The sequence below is a fragment of the Perissodus microlepis genome, chromosome 19, assembly GCF_051167445.1.
Source record: "Perissodus microlepis isolate ML-2025 ecotype Zambia chromosome 19, ASM5116744v1, whole genome shotgun sequence".
In the NCBI taxonomy this organism is placed as follows: Eukaryota; Metazoa; Chordata; class Actinopteri; order Cichliformes; family Cichlidae; genus Perissodus; species Perissodus microlepis.
In genome coordinates this window covers 21,161,568-21,185,179 of record NC_140479.1, presented here as the reverse complement: position 1 = coordinate 21,185,179, position 23,612 = coordinate 21,161,568, and the positions used below count along the sequence as shown (strand labels likewise).

At 42.7% G+C, this 23,612-nt stretch overlaps 1 protein-coding gene across 5 annotated transcripts in view; it reads left to right on the top strand.

Annotated features, from left to right (window-relative positions):
* Positions 1–404: 404 nt before the first annotated feature.
* meis2a (Meis homeobox 2a) overlaps positions 405–23,612 on the top strand; it is a 78,427-nt gene continuing 55,219 nt past the window's right edge. For 4 of the 5 annotated variants that reach the window (XM_084915470.1, XM_084915468.1, XM_084915469.1 and 1 more), the window contains exons 1-8: positions 527–651; positions 945–1,795; positions 2,296–2,522; positions 4,103–4,244; positions 4,538–4,588; positions 4,982–5,032; positions 5,544–5,693; positions 13,823–13,937. In XM_084915470.1, the coding sequence (XP_084771596.1) occupies positions 1,784–1,795; positions 2,296–2,522; positions 4,103–4,244; positions 4,538–4,588; positions 4,982–5,032; positions 5,544–5,693; positions 13,823–13,937 (748 nt within the window). In that variant the 5' untranslated portion in view covers positions 527–651; positions 945–1,783. Of the gene's footprint in view, positions 422–526; positions 652–944; positions 1,796–2,295; positions 2,523–4,102; positions 4,245–4,537; positions 4,589–4,981; positions 5,033–5,543; positions 5,694–13,822; positions 13,938–23,612 lie in introns of those variants that run through there. The other variant, XM_084915467.1, reaches the window with a different exon arrangement.

Here is a 23,612-nt window from a genome sequence, read left to right as displayed (position 1 = left end):
TCATTTTTTTAAAAAAACCCTTCTATTTCTGTAATCGACCCTGAACAGCTCTGCTTTGTATTTTGTTTGTTGGGAGAGTTTATTGACCCTCCAGCAGTAGCCACAGCCTATCTCCCTGAGCGTGTGTCTACCTTAATCCTAACCTGTGAATAATTAATTCCCACCATCAAAAAATGTCACGGAGCAATAAATGGAGCCTTTATGTGAGAACCTATCAATACAGCCATGATGCCATATTAGCACTGATGGAGCTAAATATTAAAGGGGATAGATGGCCTGCTTCTGTTTTGAGCGTAAAAGTGCTCAGGCTCCAAAGAGGGCTTCACTGCAATCGATGGCCGGAGCGTTGCTCCTCCTCTAAACTTCAATCTCCTCACATGATTGATGATCTCGGGGAGCTTTGATAATTGACTACTCTGAGGTAAGGAACGAGTTTCTATCAAGAGACGGGATTGGACGAAAGAAACACACAAAATTACTTTCTCCACAAAAGCTTTTTTTCCGCTTGGAAAAGTTCATTCTGGACTTAGAGGGGTGCTGCGCGCCGTTTAATTGCTAAAAAGACCAGAGCAATAATTAGCAGTGAGATTAGGAGGTATTACTGAGATACTGAGTATGCACACCGGCTTATAACCACAAAACAGAAAACAAGTAAGCGTCATGCTCATATATTAAAGTCAGCATTCATAAGATCTCGTTGTAATAGCTTTCTATCAATGAAAATAAAGACGTAAAAATATTTATTTTTCCGTGCGTAAAAGTTTGGACTCGTTGTGCGCAATTCTGCTCTAAATGTAGCATTTCATTGTTGTTATTATTATTTTCATAATTCATGCAGATACATTCAGTCGGTGTTATGTTTAGTTCAGCACGGAGCCGAAGTGTTTAAAAGTGCCCGCTCTGGTAAACCTCTCTCATTCAACCTTTTTCTGCTGTTTCTTTAGGACGCTTATCGGCGAAGAAGAATTGGGTGGGAGTTGGAGCTGTTGTGCGTTGGCTTTTTACCCCCAGTGTGGAGTTGAAGTCGTCCCTGTGCCTCGCATATACTCTGCATATCACAAGATTTGGTCTCTCCTCTCTCTTTTCTGGAGCTGCTGTAGGACTGGCTATGGCCACCACTACTTCCGGGATCCGTCATTTCATTCGCCCACCGCTCAGCGCTGCGAACTGACTCTGTTTCTATAAGCAAGCTAGCAGCCAACCTGCCAACACTCGCTGACACTCACTCATCTCAGTCTCGCCAGATAGACGAAATACCTACGGGGGAAAGAAAGGAGAGATCTGAATCGCAATCTCTTAATTTCGACTGCTTTTTTCTTTTTTTTTCTTCTTTTTTTTTACAGTGATAATAAAACAAGATAGCGATCTGGAGGCATTAAAGGAGACGCGGACTTGCGGGATGAAAACGGACTAAAAAGATTCGTCCTTCTCTTGAACATCATCACCAACCGTCATTCATTCATTACCTTGACAACCTCTGGCTTTGATTGACAGCTGGAGTGGCAAAAAGCCATGAGACACGACAGTTTAGTTACATGCAGGTTGTTGATGGGCCGATTGTAACCTTCACTTTGGCGCATTTTTTATTTTTTTTTCCAGGAAAGAGGGTAAACAAGAAAAATTGCAAAACTCCCTGATGCTACGCTTTCAACTGAACCACACTGGCGAATAGGAGAGTTCGCAAAGTTGGTTGAAAAAGGAATCTTGCCACTAAATCACTTTCTAACCGGGACTGGGATATTAAATATACGACAGATTCAGGAGTTTATTGGAGCGCAGCCTGATGGCGCAAAGGGTAGGTTTTCTAAATCTGCTACACTTACCTGTTCAAATCCACTGTAGGGAGGCCCTCGTATCGCTAACCTCTTGTCGGGTGGTGGCAAATTTACAAAGTATTCCCATCAAAGCAGTTATATTTGACATTTTTGCAGCGCTCTCACTCTTCAAGCAAAGTGACAGCCTCTACTTTTACCGACAGCCTCCACGACAGCCGTGGAGCAGTTTCACAGAGGACTCCAAACTAATTCGATCTATTCGCCCACCAAACTCTGTTCCGCGGAGCTCCTAACTTATTATGTTTTTGGTAATGACACACCGAGTAGCAGATATAATATATCACACTTTTCTGCCCTGGCTGCAGCGTAATTTTCCACTGCGAACGCTTTTTTTTTTTTACTTTCTTCTTTGAGTTTGTTCAGAATGACACGGCATGCTTTACTTTATACATTTGTTAAGAAAAGAAAAAGTAGCTTAACCGGAAAGTCGGCTGACTTTTGTTCTAATTTTAATTCCTAGTACGATGAGCTGGCCCATTATGGTGGGATGGACGGAGTCCCGGCGTCGATGTACGGGGACCCGCATGCTCCCCGGCCGCTTCCCCAGGTCCACCACCTGAACCACGGACCGCCGCTGCACGCCAGCCAGCACTACGGAGCCCACGCTCCTCATCCGAACGTTATGCCCACCAGCATGGGCTCCGCTGTCAACGACGCTTTAAAGAGGGATAAAGATCAAATTTATGGGTAAGGTTTACACACGGATCTAATACGCGCTCACGCACCTTTCCCCCCTCAACTTTGCAGCTTTTCTTTAAGTTTGCTTTGTTGGAGTTTCTCTCCCACTACCAAATTTAAATAGTGTTTTGTGCAGGTTTGACCGCAATTTTGGACCTCTATTGTTAGTTAGGGGAGTTTTGTTGATGTGTAATTTTACACTCATTGTACAAGGCATCGAGCAGCCTGCAGTAAGTAAGAGTATGAGCCTTAAGCTTGAAATACAAGCTGTAGAATAACATGGAAGCTCGCTGTTCATAGTCCAACCTCCAAATACAGAGACTGCAAAGAATTATGATAAAAAATCATTTTTAACATCGTTGCAATTGCTCCATAGTGCAAATTGTGCCTTGTAATATCGCTGCACACTAATATTCCTCCATCGTAAACACAGGCTATACTTATTAAAACGTTCTTGTTCCTGCATGCAAATATATTGTAAAGGGTTTCAAAAATAGTTTGCAGTGACACACACACATACACACACACACATACACAGCCAGCGCGTTACAACACATTAAATGTCTTTATAATTTTATCACATTAATCTACAATAATGTAAGAACTGGCAGGCTACTTACTACTGAGGGCAAAACTAAAAAAAAATGATTACAGATAATGCTCACTAATACGTACACAGTAAGTGCTATAATCCCGATATAATCTGGGATGTGGTGTAGAGTAAATCTAGCTCATCATTTCTATTTTTCTTGCGTTTTCATATGGGAAATTGACTCTATTCTCTTTAATACCTAAATATATACTTATCACAATTAATTAAAAAGCCATTGTCAGATTTATCCAGTTATCGCTGGTGATAGAAATAAGGAGTTTGCTGAAATTATAATCTGCATTTTAAAATGATTTGGGCGATTGCCTCAAGATGTTGGATGACTGTAACAACTGGAAGATAGAGTTTACACATTTCACCTCTGTGAAACGACGAAGATGTAGGCCTGCGTTAAAACAGCAGTAATAATAATATTAAAGTCTTCGGTGACGACGTCTTAAGTGTAACTCTTTTTGTTTTTATCCCTGGCGACCGTATAATTTCTTAAAATTCCACTGAAATCTGTCGACAGTCAGCTTTGTGTTTTGTTTGAAGTTTTGTTCACTTCTCAGTCTTTTGTCTTTCGCACTGCAAGAAATGTCTGTCTCGAGTCGATTAATAACATATGAGACCTCAATTGCTAAAAGAAAATGTACCAAACGGGGTTGTCCACATGCATGTGTTACTAGAAAACTACTAAGAAGACGTTTCTAAAATCAGACACACTGTTTTAATTGTCGCCGTCCATTTTTAACATATTTTAAGACATGTTTTGATAGTAGACTAATAAAAAAACAAAGAAACAACTAGACAGCGGGATACAAGTAAAAAAAATCGAGATAAAATCATTTTTTAATTATGATTATTGTTATTATTAGTTGCAGTAAGAATTTGAAGAGCAGGGAGCCGACTAATACGCAGGTAGACTGGACATTTTTTACAGTGGGCATTGTAGAGCCGGTGTGCTGTTTGTACTCAGGCCGTGTTTCCCCTCTTGCAGTCACCCTTTATTTCCACTCCTCGCACTGGTTTTTGAGAAGTGCGAGTTGGCGACGTGTACTCCGAGGGAGCCCGGCGTAGCAGGCGGCGATGTCTGCTCTTCAGACTCCTTCAATGAGGACATTGCAGTCTTTGCCAAACAGGTCAATTTTGCAGTTTAAAAAATATTTTTGGATGGTGTGTCTGCGTCACGGCAAATAGTTTTCCGCTTGCTTTAATTTTTTTTTACAATAAAAAGTTACCTTTTTAATGATTTGTGACTGTTGTTAATTACAGAATTTTCACTTAAAACACACACGTTTTTGCTTCTTTTTTTTTTTTTTTTTGGCTTTTTGTTGTTTGTTTGTTTGTTTTTTCCAATTTAAAGTTGTAGCTGTGGGCCACATTCCACACATTTCATGCTAAACTAACTTTGACATTTGGTGTATTGTTTTAGGTCCGAGCAGAAAAACCTTTATTTTCATCAAATCCAGAGTTGGACAATTTGGTAAGCGCACTTCTTTGTCTCCCAGTTCCAGTTCCCTCCGTCGGTATACTGAAATGTCCCCAGCATCTCGAAGTAAATATGTGAACATATGATTTAGACTTCCGCACTGATGTCAGATCAGTTTAGAATTGAGGCTGTGTGACCACATTAGCCGCTGTCATTGTTCAATCTTCCCATCTAACTTACCCAGCTGACCACTGTGTAATCACATATTAGAAGTGTAAGAAGTTAAAAAATATATAATATATGCATGCTCTCGCTGACTGTCGTGCACTCATAACTGGACGGGTTTATTTTATGACACAATATCTACCAATGTGAAAAAATGTACATATACATTAATCTTGTCAGTTTTGTAATTTTAATTGTTATTTTTGCTCTTTTTCCCCTCAGATGATACAAGCCATACAAGTATTACGGTTTCACCTCTTGGAATTAGAAAAGGTAAATTTTTATATCTTTACGCTCTCTAAACTTCACCTGCCACACGCGCAATATGACTGCAGCGTAAGCGATATCACTAAATGTGCTCTAGAGGTAATCACTGCTGTACATATATCACGGATATGAAAAAGAACAAGAAAATAAATGCACCGAGAGACGTTCTGATGATGCTCATTTTCATAAAATATGCTGCTTTATTTAGCCAACTATCGATGCAGATGAAGTGGATATTGATAAAATATGTTAGAACCTCTTTGCCCACGTTGCTCATTGTTATTGATCTGCAGATTTGGTTTCAGCTACTCATTATTTCGCCAGCTTACGGCGTGCTGTTTATTATTATTTTTTTCGTCGTTCAACTTGTTGCTCCGGCCTCAGGAGAATAATAAGCTCTGCAACAATTTCACTATTGTTTCCTCGCCGCCGATAATGCCTCTTAATTGAAGTTATTCTTGGACCTGGCTGAAGCGTTTCCCCATCCTGAGAAAAGGTGTGTTGTTCCCCTTTCTAGGTGCACGAGCTCTGCGACAATTTTTGCCACCGGTACATCAGTTGTTTGAAAGGAAAAATGCCAATAGATCTAGTTATTGACGAACGGGATGGCAGCTCAAAATCAGATCACGAAGAACTTTCGGGATCATCGACCAATCTTGCAGATCACGTGAGTAACACGAGCTTTTTTGTATTCGTAATTTGTTATGTGCTGTTTTTGTCTGTCTGCATGCGCATCTGCTGCTGATAAAGACCAGGGACACATGAGCCCTTAGTTTTCAGCAAACAATGCATTTGAGTAGTAATCGACCATATTCAAATATATATATATATATTTAAAACAATAATTTTATAATAATCACATTGTTTGATTTATCTAATAGAGCCAACTTTGGGGGCTACTTAGCTTCTGCTCAGTGTGTGTGACCCTGCTGTGCCATCAGTAAATAGAGCATGCTCTGTTCTGAAAGGAAAATCTGCCGATCGATGTTCTAAGGTCAAAAGCTACATGTGATACAATAGAGTGAGTTATTGTTTTAGTCTTTTGATTAGGGGCAGTCATGTGTGCATAACGCGTCCGTGCTTGCTTGCGTGCTGGAGGCTTGAGTGGGTGTGTGCGTGCGCGTGATAAAGGGTGCGCGTGCGCGTGTGCAAATCGCTGCCCCGCGTTCGTGGAGAGTGGCACGCTGAAAAAAAGACGTAAAAAAAAACGCGAGGCAATTATCTGTTACGCAGGTTTAACGTTAAAGCAGGGTATCAGCGGTAAGCTTTAGCTTTAGGCCAATATTTAAAAAGAAAAAGGCTTTATATTTGGGGGCTGTGGGAGCTGAATATGGCCTGCGCGTAAAGCTGTGGATTTTGCTGCAGAGGTGGAGAAAGTGGTAGCCTATTGAAAGAGATCTCAGAGCTAAAGGCTTACCATCAATGTCAAGTTCACAAGGCATATGATGGTTCGTCTGGAGGCCTTCCATTGCTGTTGATGTTAATGTGTTTAATTGTTTCGTATTGATTGCCGTGTGGTTTGCTCTGCAGTTGCTTTCTCCTCTGCGACCCCCCCCCCCCCCCCCCCTTTATGGCTGGAGGCTCCATAATGCTAAATTCAATTATATGCACCTGAAGTACAGTAGCTTTAAATTTGAAGATCGATTGTCTGCTTTAAATTGTACATTTTCGGCGTAATAAACACAGATTCTAGCTCCCCCCCCCGCAGTATGGATCGAGCTGACAGTGTAGTACTAAGTTCATATTTGTGAATTACTGCGTCTTCTATGTCTGCGATAAAGCTAATGTTTTAGTGGGGGTGGCGGGCTGGGAGGGAAATCGGCTAGTGTAACAAAGTGACTAGTTAATATCTGCGCAGCACAAGGCCAAGCCTATTAGGAATTAAAGCAGATTTAAGTGTTATGCAAAGTCTCTGCGCTGCATCTGTTGGGTCTGGCTATAGGCCTAGTGGATTCCCTTTGAAAGCCCGTCGCCTGTGCAGGGCCACGCAGCGCGTCACACAAGGTGAAGCGAAGCGTGTTTAGCCCGAAGATGCCGATGCTGGTTTGAGAAACGGTCAAAACGGTAACATTGTGGCCCTCCAACACAAGTGTAGAAATGAGGCATGCTGTTGTTTATAGTGCAGAGATTAGATAAACTAGCCTGTTTAGTTTCATGGCAGATGGTTGGCACTCAAGCCAATTTCCAATGGTGCCTCCAGTGCTCAGACACCAGCTTTGTCATCAGTCCACTTGTAAGAAATATTTTGATAATTAGAAAATTAAATATGCCAATAAAGCAAATCAGGAGCAGCAATAAACAAAGAAGGTTGCATGACAAGCCATTTATCTCGGGGTTGTTTGAAATGACCACCTCATTAGCTATTTAAGTTTGAGCGATTTATTTCACTTTTGTGGCACCAATGAACTTTTTATTATACCTAACTGCTGGGCTGGATTTTACTAAAGCAGAAGAAAGTCTTTTTTTTCTTTTCCTCTCTCTCCTTATTTGCTTTCAGAGCTGTGTCTGGGCAGAGTAGGGATTTTTTTTTAAAAAAAAATAATGGCTACAATTTATGGAAGCATACATACTCCAGCTTATTGTTTTTAATAAATAGAGGTGCAGGGCAGTGTGTGAGAACATGTGTGCACCTCATGATGCTTAAGTGGGAATAATATTTGCAGAAAGGGGAAGAAAGCGAAACTACAGTATAGTGCAGCCATGATCTAAAAACCTTGTAATAAATAGTTAACTGCTCTAGCAGTCATTGCCACATCTATTTGAAAAGCTCCAGCTTTGCATGCCGAAAATGTGTTTTCAGTATTTGGACACAATACACCCCCCACCCTCCACCAAAAAAGGCATTTGGCTGCCAAACTGTGCCGATGGATGGGCAACAATTTCTGTCACTCTTGTCCTGATTTATTTATTCTATCTATTCACTTCTATTATTTGGCTCTATTTTATTATTCATTTCTGTCCTCGCATCTCATTGAGGAGAGGAAGGCGGCTTGATAGTTAGATATGCTAATTTATTTAGTTAGAATCTCACACGTCCATTTTTCTTTGCTTTGATATGCATTTTTAATATATAGCCTTGGGCTACATCTCATTTGGTGAAAGTCGGTTTTTCTGGAGAAGATCAGGCTCTTCAGTGAGGAGGCAGCCTGTTGAGCTTGTTTTTTATGTGTGCATGTTTGTGTTACCCCTTCCTTTCTATCGCTTTCTTTTTCGTTCCCGTCCCTTCCTCATACCTTACTGCGGAGCTTTAAAGTGTTGTTGTATTTACATTTGAATGCAGCGTGGTCTTAGAGATGATTGGCTTACAGCATAGATCAGGATAAGGCCTCACTGACACTGTTGATTTCCCTCATTTGCTTGCGGTGACTATCTCAAGCATGTAGCCTACCCAGTGTTTCCTAACTCATTGCCCCTCCTCAGATTGACTCAATCATATTTAAATTAAAGGAAAAATAGAATTTGTATTACACATGAAGGGTGATAGGAAAAAAAACCACACACACAGTGGTGTAGTTTTGCAAATGGTTGGTGTGTGTGTGTGTGTATGTGTGTGCACTTGTCACTGGTTTGCTCTCGTCTTTTAATTAATGAATAAAATTTCTGTCTCTTCTATGCTACATCCAATTAGGGAGACAAATAGAATTAACAGTGTCTGAGTATTATCTGTTCTAATGAATTAGCCTTTGTGTCTTCTTGTGCTATTGTGCCGCTTCCTTAGTCAAGCTATTAGCAGAAGGGTTCTCATTTCTTTTATGCATATGCATTATAATGTTGCGACTGCAGTAGAATTTCTGCATAGTTTAAGATTTGCCAGACAGAAACTCTGTTGCATTCAAAGATCCCACTGCTTTGTTTTGGAGATCTTTCCTCAAGGAGTGAAAGTGCTCATAGTTATGGTATAGCTTATTTTGCAATTTGCTTGGCTGTAGAAAACAGGAGGAAAAGCCTTTTCTGCTTAGGTCTCTATCTCTGATAAAGGCTCTGGGCGCTGTAGTCCAATGGTCAAATGCACTGATGTCACAGGTTTAATCAAGTAATGCAATAGTTCATCTTGAGCCTGTGCATAAGTGTGTGTGTGTATTTGTGGAGGTGCGTGCCCAGGAAGATCCTGTCCTATTTCTGTACGTCACTATGCATAGTGCAGCGCATACGCAGCCCTCTGCCTGTGGACAGCGAGCCCTCAGGCCAAGCTTGCCTGCTGAACCATGCAATTTCTCAGTTTTGGAGGTGTTCTAATTCTACTAGCTTTGTCCTCCTCGAGGGCCGACTACGTTTGGATATCATGAAAACAGTGCATTGTTGACTTGGGATGCTCTGTCTGTTCCACGCAATTGTTTTGCGATGGTGGGATGTCTGGCCTTACATTTCCTATTTGAATTGTGTTCAGTGGCAGGGCCTTGTTGGCAGGCATATCTAATCATCGGTATGGTGGCTGAAGAGAGGCTATGCTAACTTGTTGCATCTTCCGCACTCCCCTATATTTGGCTGAAAGCATGGTGTAAATGACTGCAGTGATCAGGAGATTCACATTAACTTGTATATTGTTATTTTAAAGGAATGAATGAAAGCACAAGTGTTTATAACATTTTTCTTGCCATTTGATTTTTTCGGGATATGTCATATTAAGCTGTGCCAAACCCATGAATCACTTTTTTAAAAAAAAACTTAATCTCTTCTTTCTTTGCACACATAATGTACTACAGCGAGTAAAACAGCTTTTGCCTCAGAGAAAGTTTTCAGGCATATATACAATCAGACAATCCTCCTTGTCTGTTAAAACATGCTGTGGTGAATTATTAGCTGCTAAATTAAGGACTTTTTATATTGTGGGTAATTGAGGGGGTTGTAAATGCTTAGCCGTTCAATGGAAGTGCACCTACACTTTTCTGAAGTGGCTGTATATAATTACGAGCTCAACGCAACAGAAATGTGTGAGAAGTTTTTCTCTTTCTTTGTTTATGCCATGTGGCAAGATGTGTCTTGAGATGTCACATCGCCTCGTGATTTACGGCCCCGTGTGTTTCTGGTGCGTCAGCGATTCCTTACATGTTCAGCACAGGATCTCTGTAGCTGCTCCGCGCACTGATAGCTCAACATACGCGCACGCGCACGCACGCACACACACGCACGGACTCACAAGGTTAGTCGTTCTCAGCCTGTGTTACACTGTTGCTACTGCACCAGATTTCCCCCTTTCCCTCCAGGTTTCTGGGGAATTTTTGAGGGAAATTCAATGATGCTGCTAAATCAATTTTATTTGAAATTCCTAGGGATGTAGGCAGAGTGCAGTGAGGGAAGTGAAATTGTGCCAGGCAGGTGTTTGTAAATGAGAAACAGGGGACAGTGGCAGAGGCGACGGCAGCATTCTCCCACTCTCCTGCGGCCTGGCTGCACTACAAGCCTTCCTTCCCATATTGTCTCCTGCTTTTATATTAATTACAACTTGTATTAGCAGCCGCCAGTTGCTAACCCCAGCAAATAGAAAAGGCTGCCTCTAGAGACCCCTCTTCTTTTGTATCTTATTCTCTATCTAGTCCTGCTGTGTACATTTGTGTGCGCGTTTCCTCCTGCACATGTATGTGTGTTTGCTTGCTGGCATTCTCCTCCTCTTCCTGGTAACACTGCTCTTTAACACAATTAGCGAGGAGCATGGAGTGAACCGTGTTTGACTCCTAATTATGCCCAGCTTTAGGGAATAGTCACATGGGCTGGAGGCCCTTTTTGTCTCTTTTGCATCTTCCCCTGTTTTATTCGAGCACTTCTTGTGTAGGTTGAAGACTATTTGTGTGACATGATTTTTTTTCCTGCAACTTGTTTGAACTTTATCAGACCCACAGGGGTTGTGGCAAAATGGTTGTGTGTGTTTGTGTTGCACGGCGCAGTGTCTGATGATGCACCCGCCATAGCTTAGAGAGACCCACTAAATTATTCATAGGGAGGAAAGGCTGTTGCTTTTGTCGCCTTGTTGAGTGTGGAAAGTTAACACTGTTGTTTTGATATTCGTTGTCTTGTTTTGCACACACGCTTATGAATGAGCAGTGACTTACAGGTACTAAAAGAGAAGTGTGCGCTCCACTGCATATGCATTGGTCTTGTGTGCACTCTATTATTATTATTAGGTCATATAAAGTGCTGCAGTCTTCTTTTTCCACTGTAAGAGCCAAACTAACAAAGCTTTATCTACATCCCCACATAAAGGCCCATTAAATCCACAGGGTAGCAAATCACAGCAAAATATCATTCCCTTTTACACCATTAGATGAGGTGTCTTTGAATTTAATTTAGTGCCAGCGCCATTAAAAATGACACATTACTCTGCAATGATAGCTAAATTAAGTCCTATCGATTCCACTGTTGCATTAAAACCATAGCTGGCTGTGGCCGTAGCTGGCAAGTGTTAAAGGGAGAGATAGAATGAGAGAGCAGGCATGTGTGAGAGCAGTGAGCACAGTTTTTCAGGTCTGTCTTGTGTCTCGCCGGCAGTGGGTGTCTCATTGTGAGGAAGTAGAACCCAGTCATTTTCTTCTCTTGGAACAACAACAGCCCGTTCTGAGAGCCCAGAGCCCAGCTCTGCTTAAACACACTATTCACTCTGGGAGTCTGGGATTTTTACCTCTCCTTTCTTCCTTCCCTCTGTGTTGAACACGACAAAGACAAAATTAGACTGCTTTCAGGGGGTTGATGGGCTTTTCCCACATTAGGGATTTTACTTAGCCTGCACTGTGTTGAGAATAACAGAGAATTACTATAACAACAGACCTCATTCCCATGAAGTGTTCCATGTGTTGATCAGTGGCCCAGAGAGTGAACACATCGTAATCATCCATCGCTCTCAGTACGGGGACACTTTCCCCTTCACTCACTCTGGAGGGCTAAAACCCACGCACGGGCTATTGTTCACGTTGTCTTCTTACCCCTCTTCTGAGTAATTCTCTGAGCTCTTTATCTGATTGCCATCCGGTGAACAGCTGACGCTGAGAGGGCCTTGAGTGGAGCGCGGGGTCTGAAGGGTCTTGTGTGTTTCTGTCTGCTGTTTTCAGCTCCAAGCTGTTTGAGAAAACAGCCCGCCTTCCCCAAAAAACTTAGCAGATAAAAGGGCCTCGCTTACAGGCATAGCAGCAGCCTCTCCTCCGCAGCAGAACAAGCAGCAGCACATCAGGACTGTGTGCCCAGGGGACCTCGGCAGCGGCGTGTCTTTAGTCTCTGTTTCCCTGCGAACCTCGATTAGTTTCCAGGCTCTATCCTGTCTGTCCTCTTCGAGTACAGCTTACTCTGACTGGGGCACAAAGGCAAGCAGGCAGGCTCCTCTCTGGTGGGGACTGAGGGAAAAGTTCATCAGAAACTCTGCTCAAGTTGGACAAAATGGTAAAAACGGTCTGTTTCTAGGAATATACTGTGGCATGTACATTTTCCCTCTACTTTCATATGTATGTATATGTGTTTATGTGTGTTTGAGAGAGAAAAAAACACGTAGCGGGAACTGAGAAGTGGGTTGAGGTTTGTGGGAAGCCTTGGTGCAGGCCTGTGTTTGTTTGGCTTGGGCTCTGCTCAAGGGGCTGCTTCTCTCGGGCCCCAGACAACGTTAGGCTCAAGTTTGCCAACATTTTGTCATCATACTCAGGTGACATGTTAAACTGGGAAAGACTAGCGAGGGCTACGTGAGCTAGGATGTCGTATCAACTCTGTGCGAGAGGCTGTTTGGAGTGTGTAGCTGATTGAGTCTGTGTTTGTGGGCACAGATGTAGTATATGACGTGATCAGTCTGTCCCTCTATTGCCTGAATGGCAGAGGAAATTCCAGCTCTAGTCTGCCTTCATGTGGCTCTGATAAAGCTTTTCCTGTACAGTAGAAAATCCTGTTTCCCTGTGTGTACTGACAGGGGAGTGGGAATGACCAGGAAAGAGAAGAGGAGCCGAGAAATTGAGCTGGACGTAGGGCAGGAGAGAATAAAGTCAACTTAAAAGCTATGAATTTGTTTATGGTTATTTCTTTGAAGTTAGCCAGCAGGGATTTTAACACTTCTTTTCACGATGCCTTTGTATATATGAAAGTGAGTGTGCGTGCATCTGTGTTTATACTTCTTGCTCTATTATGTCATTAGCATGTGTGCATAAGTGCATTTCAGCAAGCCTCTGTGGGCGTGTGTGTATGTCAGTGTGGGCGTGTACACATTTTTGGCAGATTAGCAGGAGAATCACTGTCATATCTTATTTTCATTTCTGACAGTGGTAATGATTAATGGCGGCTGTGGTGTGTTTGGACTTTTTACCTCTATATTTCTCACTTGACACGGAAGTCTCAATTGGTTATGGTACAAATGAACTGCACTGGGCTCTGCCATATGTGTTTAGACTATTACTCACAAGCGCTCTACTTGCAATGTTCAAAATCAAATGCCACATTAACGGTGCTTTGTTTTGCCCTCATACATTAATGAAACACTTTGATCACAGTGTTTTGACTTATAGCCAGTTGCGTTGGTGCATTCGTTTGTTTCTATTCAATCACTGTAGCTACTTTGATTATCTGCTAGCTGAAAAAAAAAAGGAGAAAAAAAGCTGCGGAAACAAACAGGTCAAGGACCTTCACGATGCAGTTAGACTCTTACAGATGTCACTTTCACATTTCCAGCATTCTCATATGAACTCTCTCTCTCTCTCTATCTTCTTCTCCTCCAACTTCTCCCCCTCCCTGCTCTCTCTCTGCTCCTGGTTTGTGGTTTGGATGGGGAATGTGGTTGGATGCACGGATGGATGGATGGATCCCACGCTCGCTTTCTCCTTTTTCAAACCTCAGAACCCAGCTTCCTGGAGAGACCACGATGACGCCACCTCCACACACTCAGCCGGCACACCGGGGCCCTCCAGCGGGGGACATGCTTCACAAAGCGGTGACAACAGCAGTGAGCAAGGTGAGTCAGTACAGAAATGGGCATGCACATGCATGCACATTCGTAACACATGCGCACACATTGGTCTAGTTTTACGCTCAAGCCCTAGCACATAAACATACATAGATTTATGCAGGACATATTAATCATCACGCATGGATTTGCCAACTCTTCACTTTAACCCTGTCTAATGTGAGCTCTATAGTGAATAGGTGGCACATCTCTCTTTACACATGTCCCAGTCCTTTTCCTTTTGCACTTTGGATTATCCAATTTTTTGACTGGCATCCATGTAAACACAGTCACACCTAAAAATGAACATGCTTATCCACTGTTGTACTCGCACTGAAATACCAGCAACAGCCACTGGAATACCATACCAACCTAGTAAAAGGCTTTCCAAAGTGTTGCTATTTAGAGAGCTGAACAAAAGCTGGTGATTAATAGTATATTTCTGCCAGTTCTTTCTTGAATTTAAACCATATTAACTTTGCCTGCACAACAGCCCCTAATTATGTCTCACTGAGCCTTGTGTTATCTACTACACGACCTGCCAAACACTTATAATGCATTTCAAAACAAATGCATTTGAATTTAATACAGATAGTGTGTTTGAGTCACAGCAACCTGCCTCGTATTTTTGTCACGGTCGGTATCAGTTTTGACATGAAAATTGTCAAACGTACGTGCTGTTAGGTAAGTTTATATATGAAAGCAAGCGTTAAATTAGTGTAAAATTAAAGTAGATTAAAAGTGAAATCTGCTGCCTGAACCGAGAGAGCAGATGAAGAGTTCCTGACCCCACTTCTCTTGTCTTCATCTTGTTTTGAATGCACCAGAGATGTGTGCTTTTGTGGGTCTCTTTCTGTATCCGTGGGTGCCCTCTGGCAGTGTCCAGAGTTTTTCATGAAATTTCATCACGCTGTCTAAACACAGAAGCAGACTCAGATACACACCGATACCAGCTCGCTCACAGAGCAAAGCTGCTCGGTCTGCCTGTTCTGTGCTATCATTTTGCCAATAAGCAGTCAAATGTATTGATGATGTGTACTTTGTGGTGGGGCTATTTAAATCATCTCCTGCTCCTTAGACGGAAGCCCCTGAAACATTACTGACCACAGCAGACATCTGTGGTCAGTTGTGTCAGAACTAGTTGAATCACAGCCTGGTTGGAAAAATAACTAAGACTGGTAAAGCAATAGGATATGTCTCAGTAACATTGTTCAAGGAAAGAATTCTTGATCGTAATGCGACCCTTAATAAACCTACTTAGGCATTGTTTTTCCTCTTCCTGTGACAGATGCAGAACTATCTGTTGGTTAAAGAAACTACAGAGTGCCCTGCATGCTCACAGACAGCATAAACAGGACATTTTTTTATGCAACAAATGTCTTAAATGTTTCAAATGTCTTAAAACTAGGACCTAATTGATACTGGATCTTGCAAATACAGTATCTGTATGACATACTTCATTTTCATACACGTAGGTATACGTACAGTATGCTTGGGTTATATTGAAAATGATGACATTGTTGTTTATTTATTTAACCGCAAACTAGGTGGAAACTTACTCTGCAAAACCGTCTGCTCAGCTCTAATGCTAATCTGCTACATGTGCTCCGCAGACAGTGCTGAGAGCATTAGCAATGCAGACAGAGCTGCTCTGTCAACAAACTATGTGATGACATTTTCTGCATTATGTTATGCAAAAAAAATATACGTATATATCAGACAGTACTAATATATTCGGCATCGACCAATGTAGGCCGATTTTACTGGCCAAGTGAGGTATGAGTTGAACTATACTTAAAACTTTAGAAAAGAAAAATCCAAGAAATTGCTGTGATTTAAATGGATTTTCTGCTTTGAAGTCATAGTATTAGTTAAAAACGCAGCATGACAGATCAGAGGACAGAGCAAACGTAGAGTTTTTGCACTCCTCTTTGTAATTGCAAAAGAAGCACGGGAGATGAAGAGCAACCGAAAGAGGAAGGGGATGAGAGAAAGAAATGCACTGCCTATTGATTATCTTACACACATAAGTACAAGTGACCTGTAATCCACAGAGCACTTATCGACTCCTTTCCCCACCGTATCCAGTAACAGCCAATCAATACGGGCCAAAGACAGTTACGGTATAGCACCGCGTTCTGGGCCAAGATAGACCTAGACTAGATCAGGTCCACAGCCTGACCTGCACTCAGTGTTAAATGCAAGATCCACCAGCTCAAAAATATTTAGCTGCTAGAAAAAACACAAACTAAGCAGCTTAGAAGAGAAGTGGAGATTTGAACAAAGCTGAAGAACCACAGAAGTACAAAGGTTAAAGAGCAGAGAAGGTGAAAAAGTAGGATCAGGGAGGAAAAATGACTAAGAGAGTAAAAGGGAAAAAGACCAAGGGCAGCTGATTTAATGGTCTAATGAGGCCGTCCTCTAGCCAGTTGTTTTGTGTGAGGCATGCTCTGACCTTTCGCTTCGCTCGGGAGCCCCGCCGCCTCATTTTTCACATTCTTGCAATTACGTTAACGCTTGAAGCGCTCGCTGACTCCCGACTCTGGCCCTTCCATTCTGACAGAGCCTTCCCTCTCCAACCTCTCCACCTTTCCCTCCTCGCCTCTCTTCTCCTTCACTCCGCTCCATGCATGATCTCGCCTCCTATCTCGATACATTTCAACATAAAATTTGTAGTCCGCACTCTCAAGTCCACAGAGAAAATGTGAAATGTGGGCTTCACTTCAGTAATGGGGTCTTTAACAGCTTGGCCCCTGTTAAAAGGGGTGACAATGTGGATCGGTTGAGGAAGACAGAATAGATGGGAGAAAGTGAGAGAGGAGCACAGTAAAAGAGCGCGTGAGATCCACGCCACTTTTAGGTTTCGGCTGCTAAGAAAAACATCAACTTTTTTTTTCTGCCGTCTTTCCTCTTAAAAGGTGTGTTCTATCCGTGCTTGAGAAACACTGAAATCAAATTTTAATCTAGAAACATCCTTGCATGAAATATGACAGCAGTCCATTTGTCCCAGAAATATCAAAGGATCTCTGACAGTGACCAAGTCCACTTTTACTTTAAAGACTAGCTTTTTTCTGCCTTTCCCTGTTAGGGGATGTACACGAGAATAAACGTCTGTATCACTCGCTTACCGTTTCTTTTTCTTTCTTTTTTTAAAGTGCTGTAAGCACCGTCATACAGGACTCAAGAGGGTCGCTTTGAACACAGTCCTCTTCTAAAGTCTTTGGCTTGTATCTCAGTGCTGAGCGTTGTTCTGAACCTGCGCCAAAAAGCAATTTAACAAGTGCGCAAATATGTATTATCCCTCGTGTGGAATAATTTATTGTCAAGCAGAAAACCAAGGTGAAGCATGTTCGTAGCTGTCAGTAAAGATTGCCAGCTAAGGTTCTGACACATATTAAAAAAAAAGTTTTCTGTACAATTCTCAGATCTGCATCCTTACCCTAATCCCTCCGCTTAACAGACTTAAAAAAAAATACTTTTCTCAGAATTTCCCTCCAAAAAAGAAAATATGAGATATCGCCCTCGGGGCAAAATCAACGCTCTGACTCTCAGAGAGTGACTCCCTATGTTCTAGCTAGATAAATAAATACAAGGGGAGCCAGTTCAGAAGGTAACACACAATAACTACACTGGCTCTGCATTCACATCATTTTGATTAACAGTCCTTTGGAGCTTTTCCAAGCTTATCTTGAAACATCATAGACATCAGTTGCAGGGAGGTAAACTTGATGAATGTGCGTGCCTTAAGATAGCACTCGTTTCCAAGCAGGTGTCTGTTATATGGTAAGCATCCAAAGTGTGATGGAGCAGTGTGATGAAATACTCTACACGTTTGCCCACACCAAACACAGTAAAGTCAAATGCACTCAGTCATGAACAGTAAATCCCCAACACTGATTCAGCATGGTAGGTAATGCGTTTGACCTCGTTCTGTATGTGCATATGTGTGTGTGTGTGCGTTTGAGCATGCCGCAGCTCCAGTCCACACTTGTAATTATTAGCTATGCATGAAGACCAAATCCACGTTGACATCTTGAGTGCCGAGCAAAGGGGCTTTCTGTACTGTTCCAAGCTTCTACTGTAGATGGACAAGGCTCAACAGAAGAGAGGAGAAAGCATTTTGTACATTTTCTCAGCAATTGAACAATCCCCACGCTCTGCGGATAGACCGACTCCCCAGAGAGACTGAGAGAGGCAGAGATGGAGAGAAAGGGAGGAAAGAGAGGGAGAGCTTGAGTGTTCAGCTCCAAGGGAGCACGTTGCGCTTGATGGTGTTGTGGTATGATTGTGTTTGTGTGTGTATATGTGTATGCGTAGGGAGTGTGGTGAGTTCCTTTGGCCCTGGCTAGGGGCCCCAATCAGCAAGGTATTTGTGGTTGAGCTCACTAGAAAGAGGTCATTTCTGTTGGGGACTCAGCTCCTTGTGTCCCAGCATGAACAAGCCCTGTTGGATCTTATAGTTTCCAGACCTTTGGCTTTGCTTTTTTTTAATACAGTATTTCTCAGGGCTCAAGAAGATGCAAATGTGCAGGTAGAAAAAGAAAGAACATGTAATCACATTAGAAAAAAACACAGCAATCTTTGGTAAACACAAGATGGAAACCTTGTTGCATTTTAGTAGCCTATACTCTAGCTCTGGAGTGATCGTTGAGGTGTGTCTGTGTATTTACAATGCATAATTTGCGTGTGTGTGTATTTGGTTGGGGGGTGGAGGTTGTATGCATGCGCATGTGTTAGCTGGTTTCTTCTAAGTGCCTGTTAGAGTTTAATTTAGTGTAGTAATTAAAGCTGAACACTGGCCCATAAACAACAGATAAACAATAAAGCAGGCCCAAGCCCTGCTGTTTCATGGCTCTCACTCCCAGCTGTTGGAGCACTGATAATTTTTTACACAGTTGCCCCCACCTCACCACAACACAATACTGAAGCAACAAGGTTTCCGCATGTGCGCATGGGTGTTTTTTAGTGTGCAATGGAAGAGGCTGAACAAAAAGGGCTGAAAAGGCACATAAACACACAGGATATGTCCACTTCCTCTCTCAAAAGAAAACAGAGAACCACAGAAAAAGCAAAGAAAGTTTAAGAGTAATATGGCTCTGTGGCCATTTACAAAACCAGATCAGCAGGGAGATAACTTAAACATGAGTATGTGCAGCCATGACGCGCATACAGCTTGCTATATCTCAGTCAGTAGCCCGCACTTAACATAAACCAAAGGTATACTTGCTTAATGACAAAACAAACAATGCTACAATGTTTCTCAATGAGCTATGGTGCTCAGCTTTAGCCATGCCGCTGCATGTCAGTCACATGTTAGTCAGGTGTCTGTTATGGAAAGAGTGCAATATGTCTGTCTGATGGTTTGTTGGGAAGGGGCAGGGCCATTGTTGAAAGCTGAGAAGTGTTGCTGTGCGGGGGGAGAAAACATGGTACAGAGGGGATACTTTCATGATCCCATTAGCATAAAAGAGACTAAATTATTCATGTGGAGTGCTTAATCTATGGGGAAAAGTATAGTTAATGCACATAGTTTTAAAATGGATCTCTCCTAGCCTCGGCTCTAACACCAGATTCTTGCTGGATTCAGCATTCGCGGGCATTTACGGGAATGGCTGTCACTCTCTCTTGCACACAAACACACACATAGACATAGAATGTGCGGGCATATGTGCACACTTGCCTAAGCACTGCTGCACTTCAAGCTGTTTCAAGGGTCTCTGCTCTCAGGCTCATCCCCTCTCTCCATAAGTCCCTTTCCCATCCTCTCTCTCCCCCTTTCTTTCCATTTGTTCCTCCATCTCTCTCCTCTTCTCTTTCTCCCACCCCCTCCCTCACTTACTGACTCCCTCGTACTCCTCTCCTCACTCACCCTTCTCTGTCTCGCTCTCAGTTCCGCAGACTACCTGGCCCTCATCCAAAATGTGATTAAAGAGAATGATCAGCTCCCTCAGCTCCCACTTCCCTTCCTCCCTTCCGCTCTCTCTTCGTTCTTTTTTTTGGGGGGGTTTCTCTGTCTTTCTTCTGACCCTGTGCTATAGCTTAAAAGACTGGAAAAAAAGGTAATGTAAAAGAATAAAAACTGTCAATACAGCCAGTTTCCAGTAACATAGGCTTCCCACAGTATTACCACCATCACCACCTCTTGGTCTTCCATCCACGCTCCCTTTTTCTCTTAGCATCTCTTTTCTCCTTCTGGTTTTTCCCCTCTATCCACTGACCTCTGCCTCAGTACTGTGCTGGCTCCTTTCACTCTGATCCATAATCACAAACAGGCCTCTGGTGTGACTTGGCCCAGCCCAACCTGGCCAGGTACTGAGCCTACGCCACAGGAAAAACGTCTTTACTGTGTCAGCCTAATGTGCAAACTAATGTTTGGAGAACATAGGGAAAAAATTATCCAGATTATTCTGACAGCAGCTGAGGAGAATTTCTGTTTCACGCCATTAAGGGGAAACTTAGGGGAGATTTTTCTTTCTCTCTTTCTTTTCCTCTGTTTCTCTGAGAAGTAGATGAAGACCAGCTTAACTGGGAGTGAGCTGAGCATAGCTAAAAAGCACAGAGGAAGCGGTGTTGCAGGGAAGTAATCAGGATTGAACTCCAGTAAAAGGAGGGGAGTGGCTTTTAAATTCTTTTACCCAAAGGCTTTAGGCAAAAACAAAGACAGTGCAATGCTGTTGTATCAGTTCATTATACAGTGGGTTTACACACCCTTGTTCCATTGCTGATTACACCAGCGCATGTGGTGATGATGAGAAGTGCACAGGGGTCTGATGTAATATGGCTAAAAGGGATTTGAGCGCATGCCCCAAAGGGCATTTCCATGTCCATTAATGCTGCCCCTGCTGCATTTTCACAAGGACGACAGTGCTTCGTTTCTTTAAAGGGAGAGAGTGTTTTCCCAGGAAATTTTCAGTCTTGTTTCAGCAGGCTAGCCTGAAGGGGGTCAGCCAAGAAGTCACCCTTAAGAGGTGATAATCCAATTGCTTTAGTCCTCACCAGATTTGTTTTCCCCTTGTCTGGCAGTGTGTTGGTGTGTGCGTGTGTGTTTATAGAGAATGTAAGCATGTGTGTGTGTGTGTGAGAGAGAGAGAGACAGCAAGATGCCACTAGTTTCTGTGTCCAACCCCAGGCCCCGTTCTAGATCAGAGAGAGGTTATGGGGGCCAAGTCTGTCAAAGGCACACCTGCAGGGAAACTCCAAAAACCTTGACTGCTAGCTTACATGAGCCAGTTTAAGGTGTGCTTATTTGGAGTTTAACCCCGACTTCAAATGTCCTTTCCCTCTCTTCCCCTTTGTGTTTGACCAATGGGCCTTGCGCTCTTTTACTTTCATTTCTTTCTTCTGCCTCCCTTGGCTCTTTAATCTCTTTCACCACCCCCACCCTCCCAGTTCTCCTCCCCCTGATGTCAAAACTGCACATCACAGCAAAGGTCCCTCCAAAAGACAGCACATGGTTGAGTAGAGTGGCTTAGCAAGGCTAGCTAAAGCTTGTTCACTTGCTGTGTGGTTTTTTTTCTCTGGCGTAAACCAGGGTTTAGACACTAAAGCATATTTGGAACCGAGCAAAGCAGCTATACCCTACAGGTAGTGCTTTAACCATGCTGCCACCATCCAAAAGAGTGGGAGGACGATAAAGGAAGTGTGTTACAATCCGAGTTCTTCCTCTCTGCTGCTGATTTTCACGCACACATCTTTCACGTTTATGCAAAGCTTTTGAGGGCTTTATGCAAGATAAGCTCATTTTCTAGTCTGATTCCCACTCTAGTACATGCTTTAATGACTCTTAAAGCCAAGGGCTGCTTTTTTAGGCATAATAGCAGTCCTGCGGTCTCTCAGTTTCCGTGTAGCCAGGGTGCTTTTTCCACACCTGATCACTTTTGTTCACCCATTTTATGGCTATTGGGGAGTAGGCGGAGGTGAGTGATTTGACAGTGGTTAGTGCCATGAGCCCTAATGTTTATTGGAAGCAAGCGTCTAATAATTTTTGATTACCCCAGAGGAGGTATTAGCCATGTTAGTCAGCAAGGATAATTTCTTATTTACATGCCCCAAGCAGTGAACACTCCGAAGGAACACTGGGGCTAAATGCGCAACAAAACAAATCAAACATGCCAAACGAGATGCTCCATCCTGGCTGGCTGCAGGGCTGAAGCTGAGAAAACCTTCATTATGCATTTACCATAATTCATTTAGAGGGTTATCAATTTGCAGAATACAGAGGAGATGTTTGGAGGGGGAAGCAAGAACACCATATCAAACGAAGGAACAGAAAAAGGAACAAGGGAAAGCGAGATGAAAAGGAGTGATATATTCAAGGATAGCTCAGTGCCTGTATTTTTAAAATGTTGTTCCAATTACACACATTTCCATGTTCTGAGGCAGAACTTGCATGGTAAATGGTGCAATCGCTTCCCTTTTACCAGTGTCACGCTCCACCCCCTAAAAAAAGCACAAGCTGATTTGACTTTAATGAAAGCTGTTTAGCTCAGGAATTTTCTTTTTTTTCTTGCAAGATTGAGGCTACACAGAGATGTTCTAATTCAAATATTGTCATTCTGTTCATTTAGGGTTTCTCTTTGTTTGCCTTCAACCCTGATTACTCAAGGGTTTTTTTTTTTGTATCTGTCTATCAGTGTGGATTTTAGGACAGTTACTACATGTTTTCATTTTTCTCTCCTGGCAACACATACGAAGAGAAGAAAAAGACTTTTAAAAGCATCTTTCCCTCTGCCATCAGGCAAGGATGACTAAGGCCCCATTAGAACAATTGGAGGAAACTTAGGGAGACGGGGAGTATTTAAAGGAATGAAAGCAGCAAGAAAACACCACTATCTTGTGATAACCAGTGCTTTGGTTCATTATCTCGAGACAGAAACCCCCACCTTGGAAAAAATTGCACTCACTTTGGTGCTTCATTCAAAAATACAACAATGAAAACAAGAAAGGCAAGAAAAAGCAAGACAAAAAGGAAAGAACTGTAATATTTTCCAAAGTGAAGGGAAAGCTGCATTGTTTAGCACAAATGCTTACTCCCAGGGATACAGTCCGTAGACAACTGAGTGTCTGCGGGAGACATCTGTGAAGCCTGACCTTGTGACCTTGGAAAAAATGCTCTTAAGGTGGGGGGAAAACTGCCTTTTCCACTGCATCTTGGCCTACAGGACAGCCCAGGAGCAGCACAACAAACACAACCACCACAGAAAAAGAACAACCCAACATACAGTCAATAAAGAAAGAAAATGAGGCAGAAAAAAAGTGTGATTTATATTGAGGCAAGTTAACAAGTAAGGAAGCGATGGATGCTGGAAAAAAAAGGAACTGAATACGAGAAAGAGAGGGAGGGAAAGAAACAAGAGGCAGAGAAGATGTTAGAGAAAACACAGATGGACTTGGTCTGAATAGTGCCTCACAGGCCTGGCTGTCTCTTACTCCTTTGGCCCCCCATGAGATCATTTTCATCCTTTATGAGTCAAAAGGAAGCCTGGTTGAAAATGAAAGGTTACACAAGCCAGAGCCCAAGCCCTCGGAGTGAGAGAGGAGAAGATCCCCGCTGCAAGGGCCCTGCTGCTATTCAAAGCACCTGCCATTGTGTGGGCGCTCATCCAGCCCTATTGTTGTGGAGAAATTAGTCGTGCTCCCTTTGGCTCCCTTCGGCTCCAGAGGCATGCGGCAGACCCCCTTGTT